Source organism: Mirounga leonina, unplaced genomic scaffold (genome assembly GCF_011800145.1).
Source record: "Mirounga leonina isolate KUSES-001 unplaced genomic scaffold, KU_Mleo_1.0 Mir_127, whole genome shotgun sequence".
NCBI classification, from domain to species: Eukaryota; Metazoa; Chordata; class Mammalia; order Carnivora; family Phocidae; genus Mirounga; species Mirounga leonina.
This window is the reverse complement of record NW_023270316.1, coordinates 74,637,685-74,656,135: the sequence shown is the minus strand read 5'-3', so window position 1 is coordinate 74,656,135 and position 18,451 is coordinate 74,637,685. Positions and strand designations below refer to the sequence as shown.

Below are 18,451 nucleotides of genomic sequence, written 5' to 3'. Positions count from 1 at the left end.
TATATATATATATATATACCACATCTTCTTTATCCATTCATCTGTCGATGGACATCTTGGCTCTTTCCACAGTTTGGCTATTCTGGACTTTGCTGCTATAAACATCGGGGTGCATGTACCCCTCTGGATCCCTACGTTTGTATCTTTGGGGTAAATACCCAGCAGTGCAATTGCTGGGTCATAGGGTAGCTCTATTTTCAACTTTTTGAGGAACTGTTTTCCAGAGAGGCTGCACCAGCTTGTATTCCCACCAAGTGTAGGAGGGTTCCCCTTTCTCTGCATCCCCACCAAAATCTGTTGTTTCCTGACTTGTTAATTTTAGCCATTCGGACTGGTGTGAAGTGGTATCTCATTGAGGTTTGGATTTGGATTTTCCTGCTGCCGAGCGATGTTGAGCACTTTTTTATGTGTCTGTTGGCCATTTGGATGTCTTCTTTGGAAAAATATCTGTTCATGTCTTCTGCCCATTTCTTGATTGGATCATTTGTTCTTTGGGTGTTGAGTTTGGTAAGTTCTTCATAGATTTTGGATACTAGCCCTTTATCTGACATGTCATTTGAAAATATCTTCTCCCATTCTGTTGGTTGTCTTTTGGTTTTGTTGACTGTTTATTTTGCTGTGCAAAAGCTTTTTATCCTGATGAAATCCCAATAGTTCATTTTTGCTCTTGCTTCCCTTGCCTTTGGCGATGTTTCTAGGAAGAAACTGCAGCAGCTGAGGTCGGAGAAGTTACTATCTGTGTTCTCCTTTAGGGTTTTGATGGACTCCTGTCTCACATTGAGGTCTTTCAACCATTTGGAGTCTATTTTTGTGTGTGGTGTAAGGAAACGGTCCAGTTTCATTCTTCTGCATGTGGCTGTCCAATTTTCCCAACACCATTTGTTGAAGAGACTCTTTTTTCCACTGGACATTCTTTCCTGCTTTGTCAAAGATTAGTTGACCATAGAGTTGAGGGTCCATTTCTGGGCTCTCTACTCAGTTCCACTGATCTATGTGTCTGTTTTTGTGCCAGTACATACTGTCTTGATGATGACAGCTTTGTAATAGAGCCTGAAGTCCGGAATTGTGATGCCACCAGCTTTGCTTTTCTTTTTCTACATTCCTCTGGCTATTCAGGGTCTTTTCTGGTTCCATACAAATTTTAGGGTTATTTGTTCCATTTCTTTGAAAAAAGTGGATGGTATTTTGATGGGGATTGCATTGAATGTGTAGATTGCTCTAGGTAGCATTGACATCTTCACAATATTTGTTCTTCCAATCCATGAGCATGAAAAGTTTTTCCATTTCTTTGTGTCTTCCTCAATTTCTTTCATGAGTATTTTATAGTTTTCTGAGTACAGATCCTTTGTCTCTTTGGTTAGATTTATTCCTAGGTATCTTATGGTTTGGGGTGCAATTGTAAAAGGGATTGACTCCTTAATTTCTCTTTCTTCTGTCTTGTTGTTGGTATATAGGAATGCCACTGATTTCTATGCATTGATTTTATATCCTGCCCCTTTACTGAATTCCTGTATGAGTTCTAGCAGTTTTGGGGTGGAGTCTTTGGGGTTTTCCACATAAAGTATCATATCATCTGCAAAGAGTGAGAGTTTGACTTCTTCTTTGCTGATTTGGATGCCTTTTATTTCTTTTTGTTGTCTGATTGCTGTGGCTAGGACTTCTAATACTATGTTGAATAGCAGTGGTGATAGTGGACATCCCTGCTGTGTTCCTGACCTTGGGGGGAAAGCTCTCAGTTTTTCCGCATTGAGAATGATATTTGCTGTGTGTTTTTCATAGATGGCTTTTATGATATTGAGGTATGTACCCTCTATCCCTATACTCTGAAGAGTTTTGATCAAGAAAGGATGCTGTACTTTGTCAAATGCTTTTTCTGTATCTATTGAGAGGATCATGTGGTTCTTGTTCTTTCTTTTATTAATGGATTGTATCACATTGATTGATTTGCAGATGTTGAACCAAACTTGCAGCCCAGGGATAAATCCCACCTGGTCAATCCTTTGAATGTACTGTTGGATCCTATTGGCTAGTATTTTGGTGAGAATTTTTGCATCCATGTTCATCAAGGATATTGGTCTGTAATTCTCCTTTTTGATGGGGTCTTTGTCTGGTTTTGGGATTAAGGTAATGGTGGCTTCATAAGAAGAGTTTGGAAGTTTTCCTTCCATTTCTAGTTTTTGGAACAGTTTTAGAAGAATAGGTATTAATTCTTCTTTAAATGTTTGGTAGAATTCCCCTGGGAAGCCATCTGGCCCTGGGCTTTTGTTTTTTGGGAGATTTTTGATGACTGCTTCAATATCCTTAGTGGTTATAGGTCTGTTCAGGTTTTCTATTTCTTCCTGGTTCAGTTTTGGTAGTTGATACATCTCTAGGGATGCATCCATTTCTTCCAGATTATCTAATTTGCTGGCATAGAATTGCTCATAATATGTTCTTATAATTGTTTGTATTTCTTTGGTTTTGGTTGTGATCTCTCCTCTTTCATTCATGATTTTATTTATTTGGGTCATTTCTCTTTTCTTTTGGATAAGTCTGGGCAGGGGTTTATCAATCTTATTAATTCTTTCAAAGAACCAGCTCCTAGTTTCATTCATCTGTTCTACTGGTCTTTCGGTTTCTATTTCATTGATTTCTGCTCTGATCTTTATGATTTCTCTTCTCCTGCTGGGTTTAGGCTTTACTTGCTGTTCTTTCTCCAGCTCCTTTAGGTGTAGGGTTAGGTTGTGTACTTGAGACCTTTCTTGTTTCTTGAGAAAGGCTTGTATTGCTATATACTTTCCCCTTAGGACTGCCTTTGCTGCATGCCAAAGATTTTGAGCAGTTGTGTTTTCATTTTCATTGGTTTCCATGAATTTTTTTTAAGTTCTTCTTTAATTTCCTGGTTGACCCATTCATTTAGTAGGATGCTCTTTAGCCTCCATGTATTTGAATTCTTTCCGACTTTCCTCTTGTGACTGAGTTTTAGTTTCAAAGCATTGTGGTCTGAAAATATGCAAGGAATGATCCCAATCTTTTGGTACCGGTTGAGACCTGATTTGTGACCCAGTATGTGGTCTATTCTGGAGAAAGTTCCATGTGCGCTCGAGTATTGTTGTTTTAGGGTGGAATGTTCTGTAAATAGCTATGAGGTCCATCTGGTCCAATGTATCATTCAAAGCTCTTGTTTCCTTGTTGATTTTCTGCTTAGATGATCTGTCCATTGCTGAGAGTGGAGTATTGAGGTCTCCTACAATTAACATATTGTTATCAATATGACTCTTTATTTTGATTAACAGTTGGCTTACGTAGATGGCTGCTCCCATGTTGGGGGCATAGATATTTACAATTGTTAGATCTTCTTGTTGGATAGACCCTTTAAGAATGATATAGTGTCGTTCTGTGTCTCTAATTACAGACTCTAGTTTAAAATCTAATTTGTCTGATATAAGAATTGCTACCCCAGCTTTCTTTTGAGGTCCGCTGGCATGGAAGATGGATCTCCATCCCTTCACTTTCAGTCTGGATGTATCTTTAGGTTCAAGATGAGTCTCTTGTAGACAGCATATGGATGGGTCCTGTCTTTTTATCCAATCTGCAACCCTGTGCCATTTTATGGGAGCATTTAGGCCATTCACATTGAGAGTGATTATTGAAAGATATGAATTAATTGTCATCATGTTGCCTGTGAAGACGTTGTTTTTATAGATTGTCCCTGTAAATTTCTGTTGTATATCACTCTTGGAGGTCTTTCTCCTTTTACAGAACCCCCCTTAATATTTCTTGCAGGGCCGGCTTAGTGGTCACCTGTTCTTTCAGTTTCTGCCGGTCGTGGAAGCTCTGCATCTCTCCATCCATTCTAAATGAAAGCTTTGCCGGATAAAGTATTCTTGGCTGCATTTTCTTCTCATTTAGTACCCTGAATATGTCTTGCCAGGCCTTTCTGGCTTGCCAGGTCTCTGTGGATAGGTCTGACATTATTCTGATGTTCCTCCCTCTGTACGTAAGGAATCTCTTCCCCCTAACTGCCCTTAAGATGGTTTCCTTGGTTCTAAGATTTGCAAGTTTTACTATTACATGCCGGGGTGTTGACCTGTTTTCCTTGATCTTGGGAGGGGTCCTCTCTGCCTCTAGGACACGAATGTTTGTTTCATTCCCCAGATTAGGGAAGTTCTCAGCTACGATTTGCTCAAATACATCTTCTAGTCGTCTCTCTCTCTCCACTCCCTCCAGGATTCCAATTATTCTGACATTGGAATGCTTCATGGTGTCACTTATTTCTCTGATTCTATTTTCATGGATTCTGAGTTGTTTTGCCCTGGTCTCCTCTTTTCCCTTTTTATCTATTATATTGTCTTCCAGGTCACTTATTCGCTCTTCTGCCTCACTTACCCTAGCTGTTAGATTATCTAGATTGGATTGGATCTCATGGATAGCATTTTTAAGTTCTCCCAATTCAGCTTTCATTTCTGCCCTTAGAGACTCTATGTTGCCATTAATTGATTTCTCCATTCTAGCCATTGTCTTCACAATTGCTAGCCTGAATTCCATCTCCGACATCTTGGTTATATCTGCATCCATTTGTAAATCTGCAGCATAAGTCATAATCTCTGAGTCTTTTCTATTTTGGGGGCTCCTCCTCCTAGTCATTCTGTTGATGGGTGTTTGAGGGAATGTATAGAGTCCAAATTATTGACCAGAACCCAAGCAAGATGCATCTGTTTTCTTGGGACCTTAGGGTTGCTGGCCTCTTGTTTTCCCAGCCTCTCTCCTGTGGGAGGGGCCTGCCGTGCTGTTACTCAGGCAACCCCATTTGGGCGGAGTTGCCCTGCCCCCCTCTGGTGGGGGATGGGCTCAGCGGGAATCAGTTTTTGGGGTTTTGTTCTCTGGCGGCTTTCTGCGTCTCTTCCGCGAGTCAGAGCGGAAGAGACGGTTTCCAGCCCTCTGCCTCAGAGCAGAGAGATCACAGTCTGTTCTTCAGTGAGCTCTCCAGGCCACACCATCTCTGTTCCTGTCCATGCTGCTATAAACTGTAGCATCCTGGGTTGTGCGCCCCTCCACAGCACCCCTAGTCCTGCCTCCAGGTTGGGCCATCTCTGCCCTTTGTGCTTCTAAAACCGCCAGCCGCTCTCAGTTTGCACATGCACGACCCCGCCGCTCCAGGATTCCACCCCAGGGGTTGCAGTTCACAGGCATGGTCCCGCAGCTCTGGGTTTCCACCCTGGGGGCTGCCCTAAAGTCCTTTCCCCGCTGCTACCAGTCTGCGAGTCTGTTCCTGGTCCCCAGTGCGTGAGGCTGTCACTCACTGGAGGTGTAGGATCTCCGTGGCCAGGCACCCTCCCACTGCTGTTTATCCTCCAATATCTGCCTGCGGAATCACGGCTCCCTGCTTCATATCTCGAAACCAACTGCCTGCAATATTCTGTTTGTAGAGATCTAGATCTTCTTACATCTCAGGCTGGTTTCATGGGTGCTCAGAGTGGTCTGGTAGATATCCAGCTCAATTCTGGGGACCAGTTTAAATAGGGTCCCCTACTCCTCCACCATCTTTACCCCCTCCTGTTCCCATATCCCAAAATTTTAAAGAGAGAACAACTTATATATATACCGAAAATAAGGTTAACTATGATGAAGGGCTAGAATATGTCCCTAAAAATGAAAAATAAAAAAGATTTTTTAAAAAGGGATTGATAAGATGTTGGTAGAAAAGGGGAAAAAGAAAAATTAAAAAAAAAAATTTAAAAATTAACTTTGAAAGACTAAATCATGAGAAAAAAGCCATAAATTCTATATGCAGTATTCCCCTAGCGCTGGAGTTCTGCCGTTCTCATTGATCGGTAAACTTGGTCTTGGCTGGCTGTTCTTGCTGATCTTCTGGGGGAGGAGCCTGTTGCCGTGGTTTCCAAATGTCTTTGCCGGAGGTGGAATTGCCCCACCCTTGCCGGTCTGGGCTAAGTAATCTACTCGAGTTTGCTCTCGGGAGCTTTTGTTCCCTGCAAGCTTTCCGTACAGCTTTGGAGGCCAAGAGTGAAAATGGCGGCCTCCCAATCTCCACCCCGGAGGAGCCAGAGGAGCTGAGAACTCAGGGCCCCACTCCTCAGTGAGCCCCCAGAGAAAAGCAGTCAGTCACTCCCGTCTCCCTGGTCTCTGGCCGCACTCCGTGCTCACCCGGCCTGTGACCGAGCGTTTCTATCTCTGGTACATGACCCCGTGTGGAGTCTCCAAACCCAGCAGATCCGTGCAGTGCACTCCCATGCCGCTCCTCCTGGGGGAGGAAGGGGAGTGTCCCCAGATCTGCCACTTGTTGGGTCCCTGCTGGAGGAGCAGTGGCCCGACTGTGCTGCAGATCACGGTTTATGGCAACCCCAAGCTGAGAGCCTGTGCCTTGGCTCCATCTCTGCAGCCGGCTTTCCCGCTCCAGTATCTGGGAGCTCTGCTGCACTCAGGCACCCCTGGTCTTTCTGTGACCCCGAGGGTCCTGAGACTACACTGTCCCGGGGAGGGTTCCACCCCCCACTTAGCCACTGGAGCAATGTCCCTCAGCAGAACCAACTTCTAAAAGTTCTGATTTTGTGCTCCGCTGCTCTATCACTTGCTGGTAGCAGCTGACGGAGGCCCCCACCCCCGCTATCTTCCCAAATATCGCCTCAGATTCACTTCTCCGCACGTCCTACCTTCCAGAAAGTGGTCGCTTTTCTGTTCAGAGAGTTGTTGCCATTCTTTTCTTCAATCTCCTGTTGAGTTCGTAAGTGTTCAGAATGGTTTGATCCCTATCTAGCTGAATTCCTGGGACCAGAAAAAATTTAGGTCTCCTACTCCTCTACCATCTTGTTCCTCCCCCACAGATTTTATTTTTATTTATTTATTTTTATTATCTTCAGTTAGTGGTGGCTATAATAACATCATTAGTTTTTGATGTAGTGCTCAATGATTCATTAGTTGCTTATAACACCCAGTGCTCATCACCACAAGTGCCCTCCTTAATACTCATAACCAGGCGATCCCATCCCTTCACCCCCCTTCCCCTCTAAAATCCTCAGTTTGTTTCCCTAGAGTCCAGAGTCTCTCATAGTTTGTTTCCCTCTCTGATTTCCCCCTTCAGTTTCCCCTCCCTTCCCCTATGGTCTTCTGTGCTATTCCTTATGTTCCACATATGAGTGAGATCATAGGTTTTAAAAGATCCAAGTTAAGACCTTCTTTCAATACCATGGATCACTTTCCAAAAATTTTCAGGGATATTAGTGTTAAATTTTAGCCATCTCACAGTTACACATTATCAAGCAAAAATTTGGTATCCTTACATAACTATGGAATTTACTAGGCAAAGTTTCCTGGAAAACAGTAGTGGCAGATGCATCTCAGCCCTCACTTCCAGAGGAATCCATTTAAATGCATGTAGGTGGTACCCAATTTCTAAACAAATTATATTCCAAATACTCATTTGTACATCTCTTTGGATCTAAGGGCACATTTTCTCAAATAATTGTGTTTGCCCTGATACATAGAAGGATTGGGGAAGAATTGGACATTAAAAAGCAAAATTAATATTATCCCTTCTAGAATATTCCTTTCTCTGTTTCTTAGTTTGAAATTTGTAATGTTTCAGATCTCTGTTTATGTTGCAGATTATGTACAATGATCATATGTAAGTTATTTCTGATTTAAAATCTTGTAATTTCATGGATTTTTTGTCCCACATTAGGGATTTCAGGGATTTCTAGCACCTTAGTTTAAAGCTTTTTTCCCTGTTGGATAAAAAAAAAAAAAGTGGGAGGATTCTGTAATCTAATAGTTACGTATTCTGGGAGAACTATATTTGACAGATTCTTATTCCAAATGTTTTTAAAAAGTGAAGAATGTCTTTCTAATGTGAATATCTCCCTATTTCTTATTAGCTTTTAATCTGTGACCCTCTGATATCAGGTTTTGGTTCCTCTAAAGTGGATAGAAGTTATATAAGTCCCACTTCTAAAGAGTAAATGGATGACCGTTCAGAAAAAAAATCACAAACTAGGTAATATCACTACAAATTCTACCTCTTGTGAATTTTGATTCCATCTTTTTTTCTCCCCCTGAATCGATTGCTGGTAAATCAGTGGCAAAGGCACAGGGCATTTACTTCCTCTAAAAGTTCCATGACTTTTAATATTCATAAAATGGCAGATTTTTAAATTTAACTTGAAAACCATATAATTGGAAAAGGACAATTAACTATGACAACGTATCTTTTGGTTACTACTTCATTTTTCAACTTACGATTTCCATATTAAATTTAGAATCAGGCACACAGTGGGGACTATGAAAAAACCCAGCCAGAAGTGTGGACAAGCCAGGACCATATTGACCTGCAAATAAACACAAATAAAGAATATTTAAATAGGAATCTTTTAGTTTGTCAGTATTGGGTAGAAAGTGCAACTTTCAGTTTCCCTTCTCCTCCACAAAAACCTGGAGATGCATGTATGGATGCAGTCATAAGAGTCTAGAACTACTAAATCAATGTGAGTAAATAAAGCCTAACTATAGTATTAGCTAGCTTAATTTAATAGTATATTCTATAAACAACCAACTAAAAAAATATTTTGATCAAATAAGTCGTATCTCAGGAATGCAAGAGTATTACCTAGCAATATTACCTAGCAATACAACTTTGTTTAACTTCCAGACATTGTGTGTAAGGCAATTATGCCATTATAGTCCCCTGAAAAAATTCACTCTTCTCTCTGCCTGACAAATTGGTAACTGACAAATCACTTTAATTCAATAAGGACTGTACTGACTTGAGACCGGGTAAGGCTCTGTATTGTTTATATATTTTTAATTTTCTGTATATTCTAATATTTCAACATCTTAAAAAACCTTTCTATCTGGAGACTGCCCCTCCCAGGGCTAGTCTGTTCTTAGAGATAGTAAGATCTCAACTGGGAGGATGCTTTTGATCTGCAAACTCAAGGGCTAAATCCACAGCCCTATCTCCTCTAACTGACCCATACACCCCAGGAGGCAATATTCCTCTGCTGTAATCATCCCAGAACCAGGGACCAGGCAACTAGAAACCACCTCTAGCCCAAAGCCTGCAAAAATCAAACTATCACTCAAACTAGCCATTCCTGGGTTGTTTACCCTGCTCTGCCTTGTTTTCTTATGGAAACCCCAAAAAAGGCAAGGCCTAAGTGCTCCCCAACTCCTGTGTTCTGCCTTCTGACCACCCTGGTATCTTTTCCTTGTGGTCCTATGTGGCATTCTGTGCTTTATCTTTAGGAACTGTGAGAATGATAAATTTTGTTAAAATGGCAATAGTAAGTCCTTACCTATCTGTAATTACTTCAAATGTAAATGGATTAAATTCTCCAATCAAAAGACACAGAGTGAATGGATAAAAAAATAAGATCCAGGTGTGCCTGGGTGGCTCAGTCAGTTAAGCATCTGCCTCCAGCTCAAGTCATGATCCAGGGTCCTGGGATCAAGCCCTGCATTGGGCTCCCTGCTCAGTGGGGAATCTGTTTCTCCCTCTGCCCCTCCGCCCCCCCCCCAGCTTATGCATGCTCTCTCTCTCTCTCTAAAATAAATAAAATCTAAAAACAAAAATAGATCTAACAGTATGCTGCGCTAAGAGACTCACTTCAGCTTTAAGGACACATAGGCACAAAGTAAAGGTATTGAAAAATATATTACAAGTAAATGGTAACCAAAAGAGAGCAGGAGTGGCTATACTTATATTAGATAAAATGACATTCAGGCCAAATTGGTCATAAGAGACAAAGAAGGTCACTGTATAGTATGAGGGTCAATTCATTAAGAGGATATAAGAAATGTAAATTTATTTGCACCCAACATTGGTGCACCTAAATATTTAAACCAGGTACTAACAAAACTGAAGGGGCAAAGTCAGAGCAATATAATAATAGTAGGAATTCAATACTTCACTTTCAACAATGGATAGATCATTTGGATGGAAAAATCAATAAGGAAACAGCTTACCTGTATAACACAATAGACAAAATGGACCTTATAGACACATACAGAACATTTGATCCAACAGCACAAGAATACACATTCCTCTCCAGTGCACATGGAATACTGTACAGGATAGATCACATCTTGGGCCACAAAGCAAAAAGACAACATACTGAATGGGAGATATTTGCAAATCATATATCCAATCAGAAATTAAAATCCAAAATATATAAAGAACTTACAGAAGTCAACACCAAAAAAAAAGAAAGAAAGAAAGAAAGAAATATTTCAACTAAAAATTGGCAGAGGATCCAAATAGATATTTTTCTAAGGAAGATTTGCAGATAGTCAATAGACACATGAAAGGATGCCCAACATCCCTAATCATCAGAGAAATGCAAGTCAAAACCACACCTCATACCTGTCAGAATGGCTAGAATTAAAACAAAAAATAACAAATGTTGGTGAGGATGTGGAGAAAAGGAGTCCTCATGCACTGTCAGGAATGTAAATTGGTGCAAGCCACTGTGGAAAACACTATGGAGGTCCTTCAAAAATTAAAAATAAACACTATATGATCCAGTAATTCCACTAATGGAATGAATAAGTCATGGTATTAAAGGTATAGCACAGTGAATATAGTCAAGGGTACCATAATAGCATTGTATGGTGATGGATGGTAGTTACACTTGGAAGTGAGCATAGCATAACATATAGAGTTGTTGAATCACTATGTTATATACTTGAAATTAATATAACACTGTAGATTAATTATACCTTAATTAAAAAACAAAGTTCAACAAAAATAGTTGAGACACAGAAAAGGAAATTGGAAAGTATCTTTAGACAAACAAAAACGAGAACACAACGTACCAAAAACTGGGGTATGATAAAAGCAATTTTAAGAACAAGTTTATAGCAATAAATGTTTATATCAAGAAAAAAAAGATCTTAATCTAACTTAACAACTTAATGAACTAGAAAAACAAGAACAACTAAGCCCACAGCCAAAAAGAAGGAAATAATAAAGATCAGAGCAGAAATAAATGTAACAGTATTCTAGGATGATGGCAGAATAAGCAGCAATGGGGATCTGTCTTCCCCCTAGACAACAAAACTGCACTCATAGAATGTGTCTGTTCTTGAACTCTGAAATCGGTTGAAGGCTTGCATATTCCAGGGGGTGACTTGAATGGTAAATTGTGTTTAGCTTTGGTCAATTTCAGCTCTTAGCACTACCCAGTAGTAGCAGCTACCCATCATACACTCCCAGTCACATATTTCTGGAGCATCTTGCATACAGGTTAGGGGATGCTGGCTGGGGGAAAGAAACCTGTTATCCAAATATTGGAGGTCTTTGATCACTGACTGCTGCTTCTGATCACAGAGGTGCAAAGGGGCAGACAGCAAGTGTTGTTGTACATCCTTGCATTGTTCCAAGCCCCTCCCCTCTGGCTGAAGTGACTTCAGAGGGCCTTAAAACACCAGAACTCTTTTTCCACTCCATTTTTTTTCATTTTTCCCCTTTTAGGAGCCAGACATATTTAAAACTAGGGCATTCAAAAATAGCTACATATACAAGTAAAATTAAAAAGTGACCACTTGTGCCCAGGAAGAAGTCTAGAAAAGACCTAAGAGGACAGTAAATGTATGCCTCAAGTTGATCCTCAGCACAGAGGCAGCCTACAATAAACAAATAAAAATAACAAAAACCAGCAAAACTTGGGGAGAAGGGAAAATTTTATTTCCAGAGTTACCACATTATTAGATTTAAATTTCCAGTGTTCAACAAAAAATTCATAAGACATACAAAGAAATAGGAAAGTGTGGCCCATTCAAAGGAAAAAATAACCTTTAAAAATAAATAAATAAATAAGTCAATTTTAGTTTATTTTTGTGTGTGGTGTAAAAAGTGGTCCAATTTCATTCTTTTGCATGTAGCCATCCAATTTTCCCAACAACATTTGTTGAAGTGAGTGTCTTTTTTCCCGTTGCATATTCTTGCCTCCTTTGTTGAAAATTAATTGACCATGTAATCATGAGTTTATTTCTGGGTTCTCTATTCTGCTCCATTGATATATGTGTCTATTTTTGTGCCAGTACCATGCTGCTTTGATTACTATAGATTTGCAGTATCTTGAAAACTGGGATTGTGATACTTCTGGGTTTGTTCTTCTTTTTCTTGAGAGAGAGAGGGAGAGAGAGCTGGGCGTGGGGTGGGGGAGGGAGATAGAATGAGAGAATCTTAAGCAGGTTCCACGACCAAGCGTGGAGCCTGACGTGGGGCTCAATTTCACAACTGTGAGATCATGACCTGAGCAGAAATCAAGAGTCAGACGCTTAACAAACTGAGCCACCCAGGTAGCCCTGTTCTTCTTTTTCAATATTGCTTTCGCTATTCAGAGTATTTTCTGGTTCCATACAAATTTTAGGATTATTTGTTCTAGTTCTGTGAAAAATACTGTTGGTATTTGTTAGGGATTGCATTAAATGTGCTGATTTGGGTAATACATTTTAACAGTATTTGTGATCCCAATCCATGAGCATGGAATATCTTCCCATTTGTTTGTCATCCTCAATTTCTTTCATCAATGTTATATAGTTTTCAGAGTACAGACCTGTCACTCCTTGGTTAAGTTTATTCCTAGGTATTATATTATTTTTGGTGCAATTGTAAATGGATTGTTTTCTTAATTTCTCTTTCTGCTACTTCATTATTAGCATATAGAAATGCAACTGATTTCTGTATATTAATTTTGTATCCTGTGACCTTACTGAATTCATTTATCTGTTCTAGTAGTTTTTTTGGTGGAGGCCTCAGGGTTTTCTATATATAGTATCATGTCATTTGCAAATAGTGTCAGATTTACTTCTTCCTTACCAATTTGTGTGTCTTTTATTTCTTTTTCTTGTCTGATTGCTGTGGCTAGGGCTTCCAGTACTATGTTGAATAGAAGTGGTGAGAGTGGATATGCTTGTCTTGTTCCTGATCTTAGGGAAAAAGCTCTGTTTTTCACTAAAATTCTCAATTTTAATGCAGAACTTATGACAATATAAATATTCTCTCCTAAAATGGGAACAAAATGAGCTTATCACCATTCCCTTACTACAGTACTTATTTCACCACATTTATGAATTAGGGCTCATTTAAATATTATTTAAAGAAGCTAATCAAGACATAATTGGCTTACAATATACTGAACATATTTAAAGTGAACAATTTGACGTTTGACATACATTATGCTAATAAGATCATTACCACAATCAAGAATATATCTAGCACCCTAGGAGTCTCCTTATCCTGCAATGTGAACACTCCTTCCTGCCCTTCCCTGCCACATCCCACCCACCACCCTGTCTCCAGCTAACCATTGATCTGCTTTTTGCCACTATAAATTTGTTGGGAATTTTTTTTTTTAAGATTATTTATTTATTTATTTGAAAGATAGAGCATGAGATGGAGGAGGGCCAGAGGGAGAAGCAGGCTCCCTGCCGAGCAGGGAGCCCGATGCAGGACTCGATCCCGGGACTCCAGGATCATGACCTGAACCGAAGGCAGTCGCTTAACCAACTGAGCCACCCAGGTGCCCCTTTGTTGGGAATTTTTATAAACAGATCCATACAGTTTGCAAACTTTTTGGCCTGGTTTATTTCTCTTAACATAATTATTTTGAGAGCCATCCATGTTGTTGTATGGGTCAATAGTTTTTTGTTTCCTTTTTATTGCTGAATAATAGTCTATTGTATGGTGATTTGTCTTTTCATTCACCTGTCAGTGCACTTTTGGGTTGTTTCTAGTTTTGGCCATTGCAAACAAAGTTGCTATGAATATTCATGCTCAAGTCTTTGTGTGCATATAGGCTTTCACAGGGAGTGGAATGACAGGGTCTTATGTATATGTATATTACACCTTTATGAAACTGCCAAACTGCTTTCCAAAGCAGTTGTACCATTTTACATTCTTATGAGCAGCATATGAGAGTTGCAATTGCTCCACATCGTCAGCAACACTTGGTGTTGACATTTTTATAATTTTAGCCATGCTAATAGTTGTGTGTTGCTATCTCATTTTGGTTTTAATTTGTATTTACCTCATAACTAATGATGTTGAGCATCTTTTCATTGGCTTTGTTATTCACATATATTCTTTGGTGAAGTATCTATTTGAATATTTTGCCCATTGTATAATTTGGTCATTTTATCTTTATTATTTACTTTCTTCTTCTCAGCTGGGTTTCATTTGTCTTTTTTCTAGCTTCTTAATGTGGAAGCTAGAGCTGTTTATTTGAAAACATTCTTTTTTATAGCTACAGTGCTAAAAATTTCCCTCTAAGTACTACATCAACTGCCTCTTATAAATTTTGACACATCATGTTTTCATTTTCATTTAGTTCATAATGTCCAATTTCCTCTTTGACACATAAATGAAGTATGTCAATTGCCCTTAACTCCTGGACTGACTTTTAAATTTTTTAAAGGATTTTATTTATTTGAAAGAGAGAGAGAGCACAGAAGCAGGGGGAGCAACAGGCAGAGGAAGAGGGAGAAGCAGGCTCCCTGCTGAGCAGGGAGCCCAACATGGGGCTCGATCCCAGGACCCTGGGATCATAACCTGAGCTGAAGGTAGATGCTTAACCAACTGAACCACCCAGCCACCCCTGGACTGACTTTTAAGCAGTGCATGTGTATGTCGAGACTTTCAGAGACTTAGCAGAAAACAGCAGGTTGAAAAACCAAGCAAGACTTGGTGCCCACCAATGTTGGGGAGATAGAGATTGTAGTTTAAGTCTTGCCAAGTGGAAATGCCCTTGGTAAACATCCAGAGTCTTCTTGAGATCCCAGAAAAGCCATGCCCTAGAAGTAAATGCCTCAAATTAGAAGAGAGTACTACAGCCTGGGAATAAGGCCGTGATAGTTAAGGGCAAAACCAAGCTTCAAACTACCCTTGGCCCTATCAAAATCTTTCCCTGGTTCTGTGCCTATGCCTCTCACTTCTCTGTGGCTACGTCTTCTTGAGGGTTTTATCCCTCAAGTACAGGTGTTTCAGCAGCCTGGGAGTCTGAATTCTACCTCCTCCTCCTAGTAAGATCACTGCATTAACTTTGGGCTCCTTTTCTTCTACTGCAAGCTGAGAAATACTCATAGGGAAGATGCCAAGATAAGGAAGGGAAAGGCTTCCCTTCATTCAAGAATCACGTCCTCAAGTATTACCTCTGTTGGTTTCTAGCCAATGTCTTCAAATACTTCTTATTTGAAGAAATATTCTAGTTTTTAGAGTTGTTTTTGTCAGGCTTTTCCAATATTGGACACTTAGTCGTGGCTGAAACAGGAAATCCTTAAAATTCTTATTTCCTGAGAATTGGGCTGACACAGGCCAGGGGTACAAGGATCATCTCTTATTTCCACGGAGAAAGACAGTATGACAGCTAGGTAGACAGACAGGGATTGAACTGGGCAACTCTGGACCTATGTTTCTCTATTTAGTAACTGACTGACTTGGACCAGGGCTATTTCTAGTCCTACAATCATGTGATTCTGTGAATCATTTTGTAAGCATCATAGGCCTAATCCTCCATTATAAGTATAGACAAAGTAGAATTTAGAAATATGTAACTAATTGTAAAATTCTAAAAACTATATCACCCCTGAGGTTTAACATAAGCAAAATAACAGTTTCATGAAACTTTAAAATATTTAGAAGCTGGAGCTTCTGGAGCTCCAAGGAATGTCAATTCTGGTTTAAAATTTCAAATAAAAATGTTTTCTTGGGTGCCTGGGTGGCTCAGTCAGTTAAGCATCTGCCTTTGGCTCAGGTTATCACAGGGTCCTGGGATTGAGTCCTGCATCGGGCTCCCTGCTCAGCAGGGGGCCTGCTACTCTCTCTCCCTCTGCCTGCCGCTCTGCCTACTTGTGCTCTCTATCTCTCTGGCAACAAATAAATAAAATCTTAAAAAAAATGTTTTCTTATTTGTCATGCGTCCTTTCCAAGTACCAAATAGCACATAGCACATTACATAAAAAATATAATTACAATATTAGCTATTTTGGATGATCCTGAATTGATTATAGCTTTTATCAGTTATGCACAAAAGATAAAAAGTTTGGAAACCATGGTAAACATATATAGTTTGAGGTAATGAGATTTTAGATAAAATAATACTTAAAACATCACCAGAATTTAGCTGGATCACCAACTATTTCTAATTGCATTGATTTTTTTCTTCTCTTTCCAAATCACTTTGAGAGTAGATAACATAAGCTTTTACTATTAACAAACATAAGTTTTCAAGAGGGATGTAAAGTATACTCACCACTGACAATTAATAAAACTAACCTGTCCTCTCATTTCAGGAGCAATAGGAATTGTGGGCCATACGAAAGAGTAAATTGCAAAAAACACCAGCCATATAAGTATGCTTCCCCAAATGGCCAAGTGACTAAACTGCAGAAAGAAAAATATTACAGAAACACTTCAACCTTTTCCGTTTAAAAGAAAAAAATAACACTATCAACTGACAAAATCATTTGTCTAGGCCATATGTTCTCAGATGAAGAAAATTATAATCTTTTGAATTCTTGATACTTGAGACTTCCTTTCTAACATCCTTCTCAGATTATTTTGCTGTGGATTCAAGGAGCCATTGTTTAAAGTATCTAAAATAACTGTACCTTGTCACCTAAGCCAAGTGATATTCAGTGTCTTCAGTGAAACTGTCAACTCTCAATCAGAATTGGTACAAGGATAAGTTATTCAGTGAGACTTCTGCTTCTGCCTACTTATTCAAACAAAGATCTCTTCAGGAAAAAAAGTTTGAACAGAAATCATTAAGAGGGCTAAAAATTTGACCCTATCATATCTGTTCTGCATGAATAATTCTGGGACAATGGCAGAAGTTGTGACTCTTAGATTGACTGAAACTGGAAGGTTTTCTGTGCATATCAAGTATGTATGTCATTCAGATTGAGGATGTTGGCTGAAGGATCACTGTCTGTGCCTGGGGCTGGGGACTGTGACGAATTCTTAATGGTAAATGCTCAGGAGGTAGGTCCTTCTGTTGATCTGATCTGTTGCCTTGTGTGATTTGTGTTAGCAGAGGAATCATAAGGAAAATGAATAGGAGACCTCTCTTCTAAACCTGGCGGCTGTGCTGGGCACCTCAGAGTTACCATCTGTGTATAAACCAGTGATTTGAGAGACAAGATGATTTCTTAAGGGCTCAAGTGCTCTCATCCTATTAGGTACTGCCCATTACTTAATCCTATCTGAAAAACAAAAATATGGAGGAAAAAAACCCAATCTGCTATTTTCTCAGAGTATTTATTGTTACTTCTTTATGAGTCATTTTCAAAGGCAGTTTTTCACACTCTTCAGAAATCTCTTAATCATGGAACACTACATCAAAAACTAATGATGTAATGTCTGGTGATTAACATAACATAAAAAAAAAAAAAGAATCTCTTACTCAAAGGATTTCTCTCTCATTAAATAGAACCCTCATTAAATAGGCCTCCTGAGGGCTCTCTTGTGGTCATGCAGGAGAAGATGGAGAAGAGAATCGGCTCAAGACTGTGGGCTTCAAACTTTTCAAACACTTCAGTGTGTTTTCATGTAACCATTCCCTTATTGTTGGCATTAACACATGGGCTGCAGTGCAAGGCATTTTTTCCGGCTTAAATAGTATTTTCAGGTGGGTTTCCATCGGGACCATCACCGTGGGGGCAGCAGCAAGCCACCATTGCTGCTCTGAGATATATTTTGTTCTCTCTCTCTGCCCTGGCTCATTCTCTGAACTAAACAGTGGCTACCAGCATCCTCTTCCCCAGTAAAGAAGCAGGGGCTCCCTCCTGGACCTTCCCCATGGGGTGGAGTAGCCTATGACCAAAATTGAAAACCAGTCCCTTTTCTTTCCTGCCCCAGTTCCCAGGCTCCTTCCTAACCAGCGTGTGAGCTGGAGGGCAGGAGCCTGGTAGCTCATAGTCCAGAAGAGTTTTGTTAAGTCTGCTTTGGCTTTAAAATACTACCTTATTCATAAAGGAGATTCACCATATGCCGATAGTGTAGGTGATCCTGGACCAAAGAAACACTTTTGCCGAAGAGAATTTAACAATAATTAAAAGGAGGAATAGAAAACCATCATTTATGTTACCTTAAGGCAGTATAATACACACAATTGGTGTGTCTTATGTATTGCTAATAAAATATTTTTGTTCAGAACACTTCAGTCCCAACATTGTGTTGATGTTCCGTCAGGTACAGGGACAGTGAGAACTCTATACATTGGAGAAGAAATACATGATATGCTACGTAATCTAAGCTCTCCAAAGGTGACAGGCTGATAAAAATTCATTTTGTCTCATAAACTTTTGAGTACAACTTGGAAAACAACTTATTTATGGGTATATGTGTGTATATGTACTTACATACAGATTCACTTAAATTATTCATCAGTTCATAAAAACATTCTACTTATCAGAAGTTCTACTTTTAATAGTATCCTAAGGAAATTATTACTCATGT

The 18,451-nt window shown here is 39.6% G+C and overlaps 1 protein-coding gene across 1 annotated transcript in view; it reads right to left on the bottom strand.

Moving 5' to 3' along the window:
• Positions 1–18,451, bottom strand: part of LOC118009101 (phospholipid-transporting ATPase IB-like) — a 217,108-nt gene that overhangs the window by 26,150 nt on the left and 172,507 nt on the right. The window contains exons 34-35 of the mRNA XM_035002919.1: positions 16,268–16,375; positions 8,233–8,321 (exon numbers count right to left, since the gene is read on the bottom strand). Of these exons, the coding sequence (XP_034858810.1) occupies positions 8,233–8,321; positions 16,268–16,375 (197 nt within the window). The remainder of the gene's footprint in view (positions 1–8,232; positions 8,322–16,267; positions 16,376–18,451) is intronic.